The 17557-nt window shown below is 36.8% G+C and overlaps 1 protein-coding gene across 1 annotated transcript in view; it reads right to left on the bottom strand.

Annotated features, from left to right (window-relative positions):
- Positions 1-16964, bottom strand: part of LOC149944129 (LIM/homeobox protein Lhx9-like) — a 35893-nt gene extending 18929 nt beyond the window's left edge. Inside the window, exon 1 of the mRNA XM_090176289.1 lies at positions 16732-16964. Within this exon, the coding sequence (XP_090032415.1) occupies positions 16732-16964 (233 nt within the window). The remainder of the gene's footprint in view (positions 1-16731) is intronic.
- Between the last annotated feature and the right edge of the window lie 593 nt (positions 16965-17557).

Genomic DNA, 17557 nt, shown 5'->3' on the forward strand with positions numbered 1-17557 from the left:
TGTCTAAAACGTGTTCAGAAAATCATTGCACTGTCTAAAACGTGTTCAGAAAATCATTGCACTGTCTAAAACGTGTTCAGAAAATCATTGAACTGTCTAAAACGTGTTCAGAAAATCATTGCACTGTCTAAAACGTGTTCAGAAAATCATTGCACTGCTTAAAACATGTTCAGAAAATCATTGCACTGTCTAAGACGTGTTCAGAAAATCATTGAACTGTCTAAAACGTGTTCAGAAAATCATTGTACTGTCTAAAACGTGTTCAGAAAATCATTGCACTGTCTAAAACGTGTTCAGAAAATCATTGCACTGTCTAAAACGTGTTCAGAAAATCATTGCACTGTCTAAAACGTGTTCAGAAAATCATTGCACTGTCTAAAACGTGTTCAGAAAATCATTGCACTGTCTAAAACGTGTTCAGAAAATCATTGCACTGTCTAAAACGTGTTCAGAAAATCATTGAACTGTCTAAAACGTGTTCAGAAAATCATTGCACTGTCTAAAACGTGTTCAGAAAATAATTGCACTGCTTAAAACATGTTCAGAAAATCATTGCACTGTCTAAGACGTGTTCAGAAAATCATTGCACTGTCTAAGACGTGTTCAGAAAATCATTGAACTGTCTAAAACGTGTTCAGAAAATCATTGTACTGTCTAAAACGTGTTCAGAAAATCATTGCACTGTCTAAAACGTGTTCAGAAAATCATTGCACTGCCTAATACGTGTTCAGAAAATCATTGCACTGTCTAAAACGTGTTCAGAAAATCATTGCACTGTCTAAAACGTGTTCAGAAAATCATTGCACTGTCTAAAACGTGTTCAGAAAATAATTGCACTGTCTAAAACGTGTTCAGAAAATCATTGAACTGTCTAAAACGTGTTCAAACTGTTCATACGTTCATACCAAATAAAACTGTTTTGGACAAGTGACTCTCAAAGGTTTATTTTAAGGCCTATTTAATTAATTTAGAGCTACCCAAAGTTAACCAAAACTAACCAAAATTAGGATAAAATTCGTAATTACGTTACTTTTGCCAGAAAAGTTGTTTTCAAAAGCAATCTTATTAGACCACCACCCCCCGACTGAAATCTGATGGGTAGCACTCAATTTTGGAACTACTCAAATACAATAGAACTGCCCAATGAAATATACCCTGTAGATTATAATATTGTTAACCTGTACGGTATGCAACAAGTGTTTCCTTTTAACAAGGTAGCTTTTTTTAGATATATTTTTTTGAGATATATTTCGGCATAGCAAAAACACGACGTTCTGTTTCCATTTGAAAAGTTTCCATTATTTCAACACGCACTATATAAACAGTAACTTGCAAGGTCCTGGGGCTCGGAAATATTACTTCTTGGCGATTTCCTTGAAGATGTTTTATTGAAGGGCCTATTAGTGACAATATCGTCAGCGCGAGTTAAGTTGGCAAGATTATTATTATTATTTTAATTTTAAGAAGGTCTTGTAAGAATTAACAATTAAGTTAAATTACGTGAAAAGGTAGAAAAGTCCATAATAAAAAGGGGGCAAGAAAGCTAAACCCTAACAAATTTAAAGTAATGATAAAACAAATAGATCTTCGAGTCACAGCCTAGTTAGAGCTCATCAGTACCACGCAGGGAATCTGACTTACGACTAAACCGAAAAAGCTAAGCCTAAACATAAAACATTTTGAAACGTGTTGCAAACAATATGTTAGACTAATAATGGAATGAAAACGTTTTTTAAATTTTTTTCGGAAAAATACGGAAAATTTTCCGACTTACAACACTAGTTGTTTATTTAGTGCTTGTTGAAATAAATGTATACTTTTCACCTGTAAACAGAACGTCGTGTTTTTGCTAAGCCGAAATATGTCAAAAATACTACATGGAGGTTAAAAAGAAACACTTGTTGCATACCGTACAGGTAAAAAGTTTACATTATTCCAACAAGCACTATATAAACCGTATATTGCAGGTCCTGGCTCTCGGAAACATTACTTTTTGGCGATGTTTTATTGAAGGGCCTATTTATTTTTTGTTTAGGGTTTAGCTTTTTTGTCCCTTTTTTATCATGGATTTTTCTCCTTTTTCGCGTGTTTTAACAAATAAAATAATGTAATGTTGTAAGTCGGAAAAGTTTCCGAAAAAATAAAAAAAGTTTTAATTCCATGATTAGTCTAATATTGTTTGCAAATTTAAATAAAGCGGAATTTCCGCCTAATTTTTTCGAATCTAAAAGTAAAACTAAACCTTTAGACTAGTTTAAACTGATTAACAATGTAACACTATTAATGTTTTGTAGTATGTTTACTGATATTAGACATTTTATATCGATAAAAAGTTAAAAACCTTAAAAACCCTTAAAAAGTAATTTATGTTTCAATTTTTAATTTTTCCGATTTGCGGGAATTTTTCCGGATTTTATTTTTCCGGAAAATGAACAACACTAAAATAATGCTTTTATTAAGTAATTATGGCGAACGTAAAATTCGGAAATCCGGCAATTTGAAAAAACAATTTCTGTGAAATGAAACCTATAATTTGAGGTTGCTTACGAGTACGTTTCTGTCAGTAGGAGTAATTCGGGGTTCGTGGTGTCGATGGTAACCACGCAGGATCGCGACGCGCGCTTGATAAGCCATAAATATCGATTTACAAAGAGAAAATCGAGTGACACCCATATCGTGGATACATCCCTTCTCGCCCATGATAAACTCATTAATCAAATTTTATTACAATCTGGGAGGAGAGCGACAGACAGGGCCTCTCTCTCTCTTCACCAAAAAAAACCTATCTTTCTTTCAACTTTTTGCCGTTAAAATGAATTGAATTTTCTATACGCGATGTAGGTCTACCTGAAAAAAATCCCAACTTTCTAGAAAACAGGTTTCAGACTCTTCGATATTTCCGCTGTTTACGAGTGAAAGATACGATACACTCGATTCGCAACTTCGTATCGTTAGCCGGGTTAACGGGGAACGTGCCAAATATTCGAATTAATCAGTGCTTTATTTAAACCTATCTTAAACGATATGTCATATTTCATTTAGGCTTAAGAAAATGTGTTCGTTAAAAGTCATATTTCAATTCAATCAATTCTTTTATTTTATCATTTTTTGGACTACAAGGTTAGAATGTATTTTAGGGCCAAGTCAGCTTTCTGTAACGGTTCTACCATTCGTAGAACACCTGCTTTTGGTTGGTTAAAGACCTAGGTTTTCTTCTGCCTGTCACCCTTTAATTTAACTTTCCTTCCAAACAAATACACTGGTGGTAGGCCAACAGCAGAACACGTTGGCCAACCACCAGGGTATTTGTTTGGAAGGAAAGTTAATTTAAAGGGTGACAGGCAGAAGAAAACCTAGGCCTTTAAGTCTACGCTAGCGCGCGGGCCTGCGATGTTTGCAAGTACGTTCTCAGTAACCTAAAACCGTTCTTGGTATATGAATGAACGGTTGAGGAGTTGCAATGGGCGTCTAGAAGGTAACCTAGGCCTTTAAGTCTACGCTAGCGCGCGGGCCTGCGATGTTTGCAAGTACGTTCTCAGTAACCTAAAACCGTTCTTGGTATATGAATGAACGGTTGAGGAGTTGCAATGGACGTCTAGAAGGTTGGTTGGTGTCAAGGCGTCGATCGCGCTGTGAATGGGCTATGTACCGAGAGGGTCTAGGCCCGTTACGTGACCGCGCGAGAACACCCTTGAAAACTATTTCCTAATCTTAAAAACGACTTTCATATTTTTATTTTCCGAGGACCAGTATCAGTTGGGTTCCTTTCTCGAAAGGGTGTTCTAACCAGCCACCACGCTTTCTTTACTTAATTTTTTTTCCAGGGAGGGGGGGGGGGCGATTTTTTTTTAAATTTTTGAGACGAGCACTTGATGAATCTGTTTGAAATGCTGGGTGTTGTCTCGTTTTAGGTCCTCGTTTCCAGCTCATAGGGTTGAACGCGATGTTTACTCTAGGTTTATTATTTATTACATTTTCCCCATTTCACATCGACCTGGTACACGCTGTTTTTCTCACTTTATAGGTGTTGTTCTGAGTTATCTACAGTTAATTGATTAGCTATACGGATTTACCGTTCACCTTATTTAATAACCGAAATATTCTAAAAGTCTTTTTTTTATTCAAGCTAACAATTGTTCATTTCTGTTGAGATTTCTTGCTAAAATATTTGGTTCTCTTGCCGAAACAACTTCAATATGATTTAGTCGGAATTTAAGTCTTAAAAATAACAACTTTTTTGGTCATTTTTACAGTAGTTACCTAATATAAACTGGGTGAAAACTCGGAACAATTCCTTCTGCGTTGAGTTTGAAAGTCCTTTTGAGTCTTAAAAGTTAGTTATCCTTTGAGTCTTAAAAGTTAGTTATCCTTTGAGTCTTAAAAGTTAGTTATCCTTTGAGTCTTAAAAGTTAGTTATCCTTTGAGTCTTAAAAGTTAGTTATCCTTTGAGTCTTAAAAGTTAGTTATCCTTTGAGTCTTAAAAGTTAGTTATCCTTTGAGTCTTAAAAGTTAGTTATCCTTTGAGTCTTAAAAGTTAGTTATCCTTTGAGTCTTAAAAGTTAGTTATCCTTTGAGTCTTAAAAGTTAGTTATCCTTTGAGTCTTAAAAGTTAGTTATCCTTTGAGTCTTAAAAGTTAGTTATCCTTTGAGTCTTAAAAGTTAGTTATCCTTTGAGTCTTAAAAGTTAGTTATCCTTTGAGTCTTAAAAGTTAGTTATCCTTTGAGTCTTAAAAGTTAGTTATCCTTTGAGTCTTAAAAGTTAGTTATCCTTTGAGTCTTAAAAGTTAGTTATCCTTTGAGTCTTAAAAGTTAGTTATCCTTTGAGTCTTAAAAGTTAGTTATCCTTTGAGTCTTAAAAGTTAGTTATCCTTTGAGTCTTAAAAGTTAGTTATCCTTTGAGTCTTAAAAGTTAGTTATCCTTTGAGTCTTAAAAGTTAGTTATCCTTTGAGTCTTAAAAGTTAGTTATCCTTTGAGTCTTAAAAGTTAGTTATCCTTTGAGTCTTAAAAGTTAGTTATCCTTTGAGTCTTAAAAGTTAGTTATCCTTTGAGTCTTAAAAGTTAGTTATCCTTTGAGTCTTAAAAGTTAGTTATCCTTTGAGTCTTAAAAGTTAGTTATCCTTTGAGTCTTAAAAGTTAGTTATCCTTTGAGTCTTAAAAGTTAGTTATCCTTTGAGTCTTAAAAGTTAGTTATCCTTTGAGTCTTAAAAGTTAGTTATCCTTTGAGTCTTAAAAGTTAGTTATCCTTTGAGTCTTAAAAGCTAGTTATCCTTTGAGTCTTAAAAGCTAGTTATCCTTTGAGTCTTAAAAGCTAGTTATCCTTTGAGTCTTAAAAGTTAGTTATCCTTTGAGTCTTAAAAGTTAGTTATCCTTTGAGTCTTAAAAGTTAGTTATACTTTGAGTCTTAAAAGTTAGTTATCCTTTGAGTCTTAAAAGTTAGTTATCCTTTGAGTCTTAAAAGTTAGTTATCCTTTTTTTAGGCTCATATTAAAATAAACCTTTAGACTCAAAGCGAAATGAACCTTTAGACTCAAACGGAAATGAACCTTTATACTCAAAGGAAAATGAACCTTTAGACTTAAATAAAATAAACCTTTAGACTCAAAATAAAATAAACATTTATATTCAAAGGAAAATGAACCTTTAGACTCAAAATAAAATAAACATTTAGATTCAAAGGAAAATGAACCTTTAGACTCAAAAAAAGAAAATTGACTTAAAAAAGTAAACTTTTAGCCTCGGAGGAGAGTTAACTATTAGACTCAAAGGAGAATGAACCTCCCAAAAGTGAGCCTTTGAAATCCATCCGTGGTGCGAACTCGTCCTCATCCAATTAGGTGCATCCCATTGTGTAGGACGGAGAAGGCGAAGCTTTGGTGAGCAAACGCTGAAATAGTTACGTGTATTCATCTCTTTGATTCACCGTCAGCAGGATACCAGAAAAATGAAACGAAAAAACGATGACCGAGCTCGTGCAAAATCATTATTTATTTTTTTGGCAACTACGACACAAAAGAATACCTTCGAAATGGATCTTACTCCTCGGCTATTATAATTTCCAACGCTATCTTTCCCGTCACAAAAGAGGCTTTGTTTTAGTTTCGCCTGATGGAATGAACCAATTAAACCGAAAAGAGGGAGCTCTCTTCCCCGCAATCGACCAATCAGAATTCGCTGGTGACAAAAATATTTTGAACAGAAAATAGAATAAACCAACGAACGTGAAAAACGGCGCGCATCATGTCCACAAAGCGGAACTGTTTTCGTGAGGGCTATAATTCTGCGCCACACGTTCGTTAGCGATTGAAAAGAGCACAATAGTCCGTTTTTGTTCGGCTTCTCTTTGTGTTTATCTGTGTGGGGGGTTAAACCTTTTAATTATTTATTGCTACCGGAACTTAAGCTCCAGGAAATCAAAACGGGATGAATTGGACAAATTACGTTCATGTTTCATCCGTGAATGAAGTTGCTGTTTGGCTTCATTCATGCTTTTTGATTTTGTACACGTCAGTGTTTGTTACCTGGCTATGGACTGTCGCTTTCAGCTAGTGTTACACGAAATCAAATTATTGCTTCCAAAAACGCTAAAGCATCTGCACTGGAAACTTGCCTGACTGTCGCTTTCAATTATAATTGCTACACGAAATCAAATTATTGCTTCCAAAAACACTAAAGCATCTTCACTGGAAACTTGCCTGACTGTCGCTTTCAATTATAATTGCTACACGAAATCAAATTATTGATTGCAAAATCACTAAAGCATCTGCACTGGAAACTTGTCTATGGACTGCTGTCACTTTCAGCTATTGCTACACGAAATCAAATTATTGCTTCCAAAAACGCTAAAGCATCTGCACTGGAAACTGGCCTATGGACTGTCGCTTTTAGCTAGTGTTACACGAAATCAAATTAGTACTCCGAAAACCACTAAAGCATTTACACTGGAAACTGGCCAATGGATTGTCACTTTTAGCTGGTGTTACACGAAATCAAATTATTACTCCGAAAACCACTAAAGCATCAAATTATTACTCCGAAAACCACTAAAGCATCAAATTATTGCTCCCCAAAAAACACTAAACAACGGCACTGGAACCTTGCTTATGGACTGTCGCTTTAATAATAATAATAATAAATTTAGTCGGCAATTCTTAGTGTTACACGAATATCAAATTATTGCTCCCCAAAAAACACTAAACAACTGCACTGGACATTCTGTTTTTCTATAGTTCTGCACTTGACAAAATTTCGATAAAACTTGCAGTATTTTAATACGTAAACTATCCCAAAATAAAATTTAACTAGACTTTATTTACAATGAAATTTCAGAAACAGGTTAATATTAACTTTGGTGTGATTGCGAAACACCTGAAAATTTGTTCGAGACTTTCATGCAAATACACTGAAGATATTGATATGGGGGACCCTGGAAGGCAAATACACTGGACATAATAAGATGAACTGCGTTTGCAGGCAAATACACTGAACATAATCAGATGGACTACGTTTGCAGGCAAATGCACTGGACATAATCAGATGGACTACGTTTGCAGGCAAATACACTGAACATAATCAGATGGACTACGTTTGCAGGCAAATACACTGGACATAATCAGATGGACTACGTTTGCAGGCAAATGCACTGGACATAATCAGATGGACTACGTTTGCAGGCAAATACACTGAACATAATCAGATGGACTACGTTTGCAGGCAAATACACTGGACATAATCAGATGGACTACGTTTGCAGGCAAATGCACTGGACATAATCAGATGGACTACGTTTGCAGGCAAATACACTGGACATAATCAGATGGACTACGTTTGCAGGCAAATACACTGAACATAATCAGATGGACTACGTTTGCAGGCAATTACACTGGACATAATAAGAACATAATAAGATGAACTGCGTTTGCAGGCAAATACACTAAACATAATCAGATGGACTACGTTTGCAGGCAAATACACTGGACATAATCAGATGGACTACGTTTGCAGGCAAATACACTGAACATAATCAGATGGACTACGTTTGCAGGCAAATACACTGGACATAATCAGATGGACTACGTTTGCAGGCAAATACACTGAACATAATCAGATGGACTACGTTTGCAGGCAAATACACTGGACATAATCAGATGGACTACGTTTGCAGGCAAATACACTGAACATAATGATATGGGGGACCCGGAAAGCCAAATACACTGGACATAATTAGATGGACTACGTTTGCAGGCAAATACACTGAACATAATGATATGGGGGACCCGGAAAGCCAAATACACTGGACATAATTAGATGGACTACGTTTGCAGGCAAATACACTGAACATAATGATATGGGGGACCCGGAAAGCCAAATACACTGGACATAATTAGATGGACTACGTTTGCAGGCAAATACACTGAACATAATGATATGGGGGACCCGGAAAGCCAAATACACTGGACATAATTAGATGGACTACGTTTGCAGGCAAATACACTGAACATAATGATATGGGGGACCCGGAAAGCCAAATACACTGGACATAACCAGATAGACTACGTTTGCAGGCAAAACCACTGGACATAATCAGATGGACTACGTTTGCAGGCAAGAACACTGAACATATTAAGATGAACTATGTTTGCAGGAAAATACATTGAACTTAATAATATGGACTAAACTTGCGAGCAAATACACCGAACATAATAATATTTATCACTAATAATCTTTCGTGCGTTTGAAAAATAAATTTCTAATCATGTTAGGATAAGCACCACCTACCGGCTTAAGTTAAGCGAGAAACACTAAAATTATCCTTCAATCCAAATCCAACAGAAAATAAATAGCGTGAATAAACCATGCAAAACGGTAGAAGAGCATTGGAAATTAGCACGACGTGTACAGGGTAATTACGTCACTCCCCTTTATTAGGGCCATTAACGCTAAAATAAAAACAAATGTTGCGTGCAACCGAGCCGAAAGGATTTATCCATGTACTTGAGTAACTTATCCTCGAGTACACACTCGCTTGACACCTCGTTAGGCCACCGGGGCGAGGCGGCAGCTGAAATCCAAAAACCCCAAATGAATCGACCGTCGATGTAATTACGGAATACGAAGAAATACATATATATATTTTTTTTTGCGGTTGAAAACAACATTTATCCATGCTTGGATAATGTTGAGCCACCCCGCGTTCCCCCTCGGCCTTAGCTAATCTACGTTGATCAGTACCAGACCGCTAATCTATCTATTTCGAGACAATTTTTAAGAAAAGTTTTTTGGTAAACATCAAACGTATCATTTTTCGTCATCGTAAGTCAGCCGTGCAAAAAGGAGACACTCGCGCCGATTTTTTGAAATTGAGAAATCTCGTGGCGACACGGCCGAAATCTTAGACGAAGGCCATGTGCGAGGATCCCATTTTTCATCAGCCGGAATACGAAACAGCTCTATTATTTAAACACGCGAAGATTTTTGCGCCAAATTTTTATACGCTAGACTGACATCACTTTTGTCGTCTCATTGGTACTTGTTTAGGGTGTGTTTACGAGGCGGAGGTTGCTTGACTTATTGTTGATAGAATCCCGGATTTGACGATTACGTTTGATTTGTCGGATGGTTGGCTTGGAGAGTGAAAATAGTGTTCTTTTAAGTTGATTATGGTATATTTTTAACGATCGACGATGGTAATGTTTCGAAAGTTACAGTTTTAGTTTGTTATAATGACTGACCATTTTAATAAAAGGGCAGACTTGTTGGAATCGATTTCACTTATTTATTTACATAATCAACTTAGTTCTGTATGAACGGACAGAAATAACTTTGTGAAACCGGTTTTTTGAATGAAATTGAAGTTGGGATAATTGACCATTTTAAATAATTGGTGGTTCTTCAAGCCATATTTGACACTGACCAATTGTGTTCAAAAAAGATGATTTGAAAAATTAATCTATTTCTATACTGGGATTGAGCTAAGAAAATTTAGGCCAACTTCAAACCATTCTATATGTTGGTAGTATTTATTAACAGAGTAGACCACAGAACGTACCTATTTCACCATAGCATAGCTTAAGCTAAGATAGATTGTGAAAGCTAATTTTATACAATGATAATTTTGGCCAAACTAGTCTAAAATATTTAGTTAATGTGAAATCGATCAAAGCCGTATCTGAATCCACCTAATTTTGGATAGTACTTATCGATCAAAGATTCAAAGTCGTATCTGAATCTGCCTAATTTTAGATAGTAATTTATGATCAAAGGGGAATCTGTACCTCCCAAATTTTGGATAGTAATTCTCGATCAAAGTCGTATCTGAATCTGCCTAATTTTGGATAGTAATTTTCGATCAAAGGGGAATCTGTACTCGCCTAATTTTGGATATTAATTTTCGATCAAAGTCGTATCTGTACTCGCCTAATTTTGGATAGTAATTTTCGATCAAAGTCGTATCTGTACTCGCCTAATTTTGGATAGTAATTTTCGATCAAAGTCGTATCTGTACTCGCCTAATTTTGGATAGTAATTTTCGATCAAAGTCGTATCTGTACTCGCCTAATTTTGGATAGTAATTTTCGATCAAAGTCGTATCTGTACTCGCCTAATTTTGGATAGTAATTTTCGATCAAAGTCGTATCTGTACTCGCCTAATTTTGGATAGTAATTTTCGATCAAAGTCGTATCTGTACACGCCTAATTTTGGATAGTAATTTTCGATCAAAGGGGAATCTGTACTCGCCTAATTTTGGATAGTAATTTTCGATCAAAGGGGAATCTGTACTCGCCTAATTTTCGATAGTAATTTTCGATCAAAGTCGTATCTGAACTCGCCTAATTTTGGATAGTAATTTTCGATCAAAGTCGTATCTGTACTCGCCTAATTTTGGATAGTAATTTTCGATCAAAGTCGTATCTGTACTCGCCTAATTTTGGATAGTAATTTTCGATCAAAGTCGTATCTGTACTCGCCTAATTTTGGATAGTAATTTTCGATCAAAGTCGTATCTGTACTCGCCTAATTTTGGATAGTAATTTTCGATCAAAGGGGAATCTGTACTCGCCTAATTTTCGATAGTAATTTTCGATCAAAGTCGTATCTGAACTCGCCTAATTTTGGATAGTAATTTTCGATCAAAGTCGTATCTGAACTCGCCTAATTTTGGATAGTAATTTTCGATCAAAGTCGTATCTGTACTCGCCTAATTTTGGATAGTAATTTTCGATCAAAGGGGAATCTGTACTCGCCTAATTTTGGATAGTAATTTTCGATCAAAGTCGTATCTGTACTCGCCTAATTTTGGATAGTAATTTTCGATCAAAGTCGTATCTGTACTCGCCTAATTTTGGATAGTAATTTTCGATCAAAGTCGTATCTGTACTCGCCTAATTTTGGATAGTAATTTTCGATCAAAGTCGTATCTGTACACGCCTAATTTTGGATAGTAATTTTCGATCAAAGGGGAATCTGTACTCGCCTAATTTTGGATAGTAATTTTCGATCAAAGGGGAATCTGTACTCGCCTAATTTTCGATAGTAATTTTCGATCAAAGTCGTATCTGAACTCGCCTAATTTTGGATAGTAATTTTCGATCAAAGTCGTATCTGTACTCGCCTAATTTTGGATAGTAATTTTCGATCAAAGTCGTATCTGTACTCGCCTAATTTTGGATAGTAATTTTCGATCAAAGTCGTATCTGTACTCGCCTAATTTTGGATAGTAATTTTCGATCAAAGTCGTATCTGTACTCGCCTAATTTTGGATAGTAATTTTCGATCAAAGGGGAATCTGTACTCGCCTAATTTTCGATAGTAATTTTCGATCAAAGTCGTATCTGAACTCGCCTAATTTTGGATAGTAATTTTCGATCAAAGTCGTATCTGAACTCGCCTAATTTTGGATAGTAATTTTCGATCAAAGTCGTACCTGTACTCGCCTAATTTTGGATAGTAATTTTCGATCAAAGGGGAATCTGTACTCGCCTAATTTTGGATAGTAATTTTCGATCAAAGTCGTATCTGTACTCGCCTAATTTTGGATAGTAATTTTCGATCAAAGTCGTACCTGTACTCGCCTAATTTTGGATAGTAATTTTCGATCAAAGGGGAATCTGTACTCGCCTAATTTTGGATAGTAATTTTCGATTAAAGTCGTATCTGAACCTGCCTAATTTTAGATAGTAATTTTTGAATCAAATTTGATTCCTTATTGTCGTAAGGGTATACTTGATTTTTGCGATATTGTCGTATTTTAGCGCCTTCAAATTGATTGCAACCGGAACCTATCATAAACAAGCACCTCCTACCAACATAACGAGCTTCCTCCACACATTCACACGAGAGATTTCAGAAAGAAAGTTAAAAAATAACCACTAGATAGAAAAAGAAAATACGGAATAATAACTATTATTTCGAAAGCGTGCGAAGAAATTAAAAAAATCCACACGCATTGTCAGCTATAGAGATAAAAGCCTCCAATTTTCCAAGACGTGCAAAAAGAGTGTATATCAATTTTTCTTTTTGCGCGCGGTGCTCGGTCGAGCGTGAAGAGTGCTAGAAGGAGGCGGAGGGTTACAAAAAGGCCCGTGGAAAATAATATCTCCCGTGTTATAGACTCTCAGCGCGATAAGCATCTATTCTTTATTTCCCCGTCCTCTCAGTCGCCACGCTCGAACGCTCGCCGAGGGAACTCTCCGGGAAGAAGTCACTCCGCCGAGTGCCCCCTTTGAAATATGGTCAACCGAGGGCTCCTAGTGTCACCCCATCCTACTGGTCAATGCCGGTTGGCAGCGGGCCGGAACCCGACCCGGAAGGCTCGCGGTAAACGGGATCTCGCGAAGTGGCGTTGACGACGGCCGCTTCTTCCCCTCTTTTAGTGCGCGCTCGTAACCCTAGATGGCGCGGTAGGGCTCGGATAAATGTTGATGGAGAGCCACGTGGGATTTGCAGCGTGCTTTCGCGGTGTGCTCCCTGGCCGTCACTACTTATTCAATGAATGCACGCTTGAATTGAATTTCGTCCCACGTTACGACCGGCGGCTTTTTTTTTACCGCGGAGGGTTTAACGCGATTTATCGCCGAAAGTAGGCCAAATATTAACTTCGCTTGATATATAGGAGAAAGGTTTAGGCTCGTATTTGGGTGTATAGTGTTACAAGTGGTACCGTTATATTGGATAATTTTCAATTTAGCGCAGGCGTTACTCCACCTTACGATGTAAAATGTAAACATTATACAGTCTAGGCATATTTATTTAATTATAAAGCATACTTTTCGGATGTAAAAGTTTTAGATAACGATTTTTCACACGAACTAGCGTTGCCAGATGTAAAAATGGAAATGATGGTATACCAACTCCAAAATTATTGAATTCTTTGCAAAATTATTTCACTAGCATTATTTAGGCTTGTTTCGAGAATTTTGTGAGTTAATATTAAAGATCAAACGACAAAAATTGCCGTTGTCAACGTCAAGATTTATTTTAAACGACGGCGGCTAATAACCTTTTTGGGCTGAACATGATTGCAAAATGTTTGTCAGTTGGAAAATTACTGACAATAAAATGTGTCCTATCATAATTAGTATGGCACGGTATGTTAAAATGATTGCAAAAAGGCGTACCATATGGTACACTGGTTAAATTATGGTACGACCATAATTCGTAGCTAGAAATATGGAATTGTACAATAATTATGGTACCTCTGATTCCGAAAAGTATTTTGAAAATATCAGCGGGATAAGAATACTTATCTATAAGAGATAATTGATATACTTCTGGTTGCACTAAATGTGAAAATTTACACGTGTCGAGAAAAATAGGTCATGTTGAGAATTAAAAAATATAATATGTTTCATGTATCGTTAATGTTATTTTTTACAACTGTCATTTATAAATTATATAAAACAGAAATGAAAAATTACCAAAATAAATGTTAAAATATTAACAAATCACCAAAACAAATTACCAAAATAAATGTCAAAATATTAACAAATTACCAAAATAAATGTTAAAATATGAACACGCTTTAAATTATCTCTTAGGCGTACACGAATGGGTTCTTGGTAAAGTGTACATGGCTGTAATATTTATTTTAAATGCTGGTAGCGTGATAAAACTATCGTACCATGCTACGTGAAAACACGAGGTGTTCGCGTAGATAAATGGACACATGTGGCGACAGCTCCCAACTTTTTCCACACACGTTTGTCAACTTCGACGGAAAAATTTCCATCTCTTCATCGAGGTTTTTAAACGTATTTTACGAAGTTTCAACCCAGTTTCAAATCTCAAATTAAATCTAGAAAACAGATTTTACTACAAACATTTTCGATAAAATCCGCTCGCGTTTAGAATTAAGATTTTTCCATTTTGGTGGTAATTCCCAGGGAAAACTTTGTTAAATTATATTTCATTTACAATTTTACCTATTATAGATAATAAATTATCAGTATTTTGCCATATAGGATTGATATATAATGTTTATAAATTAGAATTTTATAATTTTTTCATTCTATCTGACCTGTTGCATTCAACTTTAGGAAGTTAAATTAATTTTATTGTCACCATAAATTATTATATTATGATTAAATTGGATTAAAATACGTAGCTTTGACTGTATATGGTGACTTAAATTTTTATATCATATTACTTATTGAAACAGCCTATAAAGTTGTTTTCTGACTTTTGTTTTTGAACTTTGATATATTGAATAACTATATTGTATTATTAAGTTGTAATATCTTATCTGATTTTTAATATATTTAATTTCGGAGTAGGGTAAGAAGAGTAAGGCTATGACGTCATTTTACTCCGATTCTGTGCAGTGGCAAATAGTTCGAGTCGGAGTAAAAATGTTCTTCCAAAATGGCTGCCTGTGGCCGTTTTAGCCTCGTTTTTAGCAGATAAATTCTGGCTATCAGACGACCAAATCTGATTTGCTCCTTTACACCTCCTTTTCAGAAGGAGTAAAAAGAGTAGCCCTAATACTCCGGAACAAGATAATATAGTTTATGGGCCGGAGTAATTCTCATCCCCGGAACAAGCGAATAAAACGTTTTAGGGTATAAAGAGTACACTTTTAGTCCGAGAACAGGCGAATGTTTAATATAGATATGTTTGCAATATAATTCCTAGACGTCTTAGCAACGTATAACAAAAGGTGATCACACCAACGTTTGTCAGAAAAAACTCAGAAAAGGGCAAATGAAAATCAATATCACATTCGTTAATGAGCAGACCACAATGCGGGCGTAACAGCGTATCAAACGCCGATTCAATATCTCGATTTAAGCCGGAGTAATAAAACATATTCATTGTACCATCATCATTTTCGCGTTGGGTATGAAAAAATCGACGTTTGTCAGATCCGCTATGAGACAAAACACAACTCAGTTTGGCGCACTGCAAGCAGAGGGGCCTTCTGGTAGTGCGACCCTGGATGCCAAAAAAAGGGTTTTCGTTGGATGCAGCCTAGGAAACTTTAGGAAGAGCTATTATGTTGCAGAGAGACCTTACGGCCTTGCCAGATTCCATCGTTTAAAGGGCCGCCCGCGTATAGTCGAGAGCGCTTCGAAATATTAACGTATAATATATGTTGATTATATAGCTTATTCCAGACATTAAAATTTACATTTTCTTCGCTTGTGACAATAGTTTGAAGTGATATAATTAAGGATTTTAAATGTATACCGTTTCCAAAAGGGAGATAAAACTCAATGGCCTTTTTTAGAATATTTATAAAATATATTAAAATATATTTCGTGATTTAAAATGTATTCCAATATTTCCCAGATGATTCGTGAAATGTTACTTTTTATCTAAACCATTTCTCACTAATTATTGTTGTCAAATTTCTATTTATGTCCGTTCTATGAATTATTTCTTGATTTGCCGATCGCTACAAATCAAATGCGAGTTATAAATCAAACATGATAAAATGAGATTGAAATTTATCTTTGATTTTTAGAGTTTATCAATCATTAAAAGCATTAAAACAGTAATCAACTCCAAATTTTGAGGAAAAACGTTGAGTAGGTGATCCACTTTATGTTGTACAATAACATTAATACGATAATTCTATTACTAAATATTAGATATGGACAAATTAATTAATTAATTAGTTAATAAACATTAAATTAAATTTTCAAAGTAGCATTTATCAGTATATGGTATCAGGGGTGTATTGCGGGCTGAACACCAATACAGGGATATGACCTATTTTTCGACTACTGTTAATTATAAGTACCATTATACAGGGTGTTTCAAAAGGTTATGCAAAACATTTAAGGAGTTGTAGGGGGTGAGTTGAAAAGTATGCCGGTTTTTCCCCATTTCCCTACGATGAGTGAAAAGAGCGCCAGAGAGCTTCAAAGTGTGGCCTACTAGCCCCTGGAAGTAGGCTGCAACCAGCGCGAAACCAAGCAGCAGGGAAACGCGAACATTAAGGTTTGGGTTCTTGTGATAGGTGAAAAAGGACTTTGTATACAAATCGAAGTAACCAAGTAAGAAAGTAAACTTAAACAGTATTTAAAGTCCCCGCTGCTTGGTTTTGTATATTATATTAACTTCGCGAAACTAAGAAATATTTATTCGTGGGTAATATTTTAAATAAATGAAGAAAATGATCTTATATCCGTTATATTAATATGGCATCCCACACAATGACAACTTTAAATTCTATACACATTTCAAGAGTATTAATATACTAATAATAAGTAATAAAAATAGTGCGCCTTACCTGTAGTAGTCTTCCTTGCAGTAGATATTCCCATCGCGGGCGAAACACGTTAACTCCGTGTCCAACTGCGACTTGCACTCGCAGCATTTGAGGCAAGCGACGTGCCAGGGCCGATCGACGGCCAACAAATAGTACCTGTCGCGGATCTTTCCGCCGCATCCGGCGCACGAGGCGGCGGGGGGCGCCGGCTGCTGCAGGGCGTGCTCGTAGTCGAGCGCCGAGATCGCCGGCATGACGGTGTCGCCGCCGCGGGTAGTCGTGGCGCTTCCCGCCGCGACCGCCTCCCGAGGGTCGCCTCGAACGAAGCCCGAGAGCTTCTCGGAGATGGCCGGCACCGTCAGGGCTATGGTTAGAGGGACGCCCGAACCGAAAAACACCGCGGATCACGGAAATTATTTCAAAATTCAAATCACCGCGGGTGACGATTGTACGCTCGCGGAGCGATCGGGAGATTCGCCGGAATATTCGGGATTAATTAGCGTTATTTTTTTGGTATCCCCGACACCGGGAGCGTTTTTTACCGGTCCAATCGGATCGAAATCGCCGTCGGCTGATGAGCCGCTACCGCCGCCGAGAGAAATCGGCTGGCTCGGATGAGGTGCGTGACGATTCCCGACTCTCGTAGTCGTCGAGTCAGCGACGTGCGTCGGCGGTGTCTCCGGCGTTCCCGCTGCCGACCACGAAGCGCGACCCGCCGCTAGCGAAAAACTCCTCCCCCGTTGTTTTTGACGTCAGTGTTGAGCGGCACCCCAGGGGCGATTTTCCCAAGGCGGGGCCTACGCCTTTCACGGCTCCCTGACTTGCGCGCGCGCCACTCTACGCTCCA

This window comes from Leiobunum rupestre, chromosome 5 (genome assembly GCF_980474605.1).
Source record: "Leiobunum rupestre chromosome 5, qqLeiRupe1.1.hap1, whole genome shotgun sequence".
Lineage (NCBI taxonomy): Eukaryota > Metazoa > Arthropoda > Arachnida > Opiliones > Sclerosomatidae > Leiobunum > Leiobunum rupestre.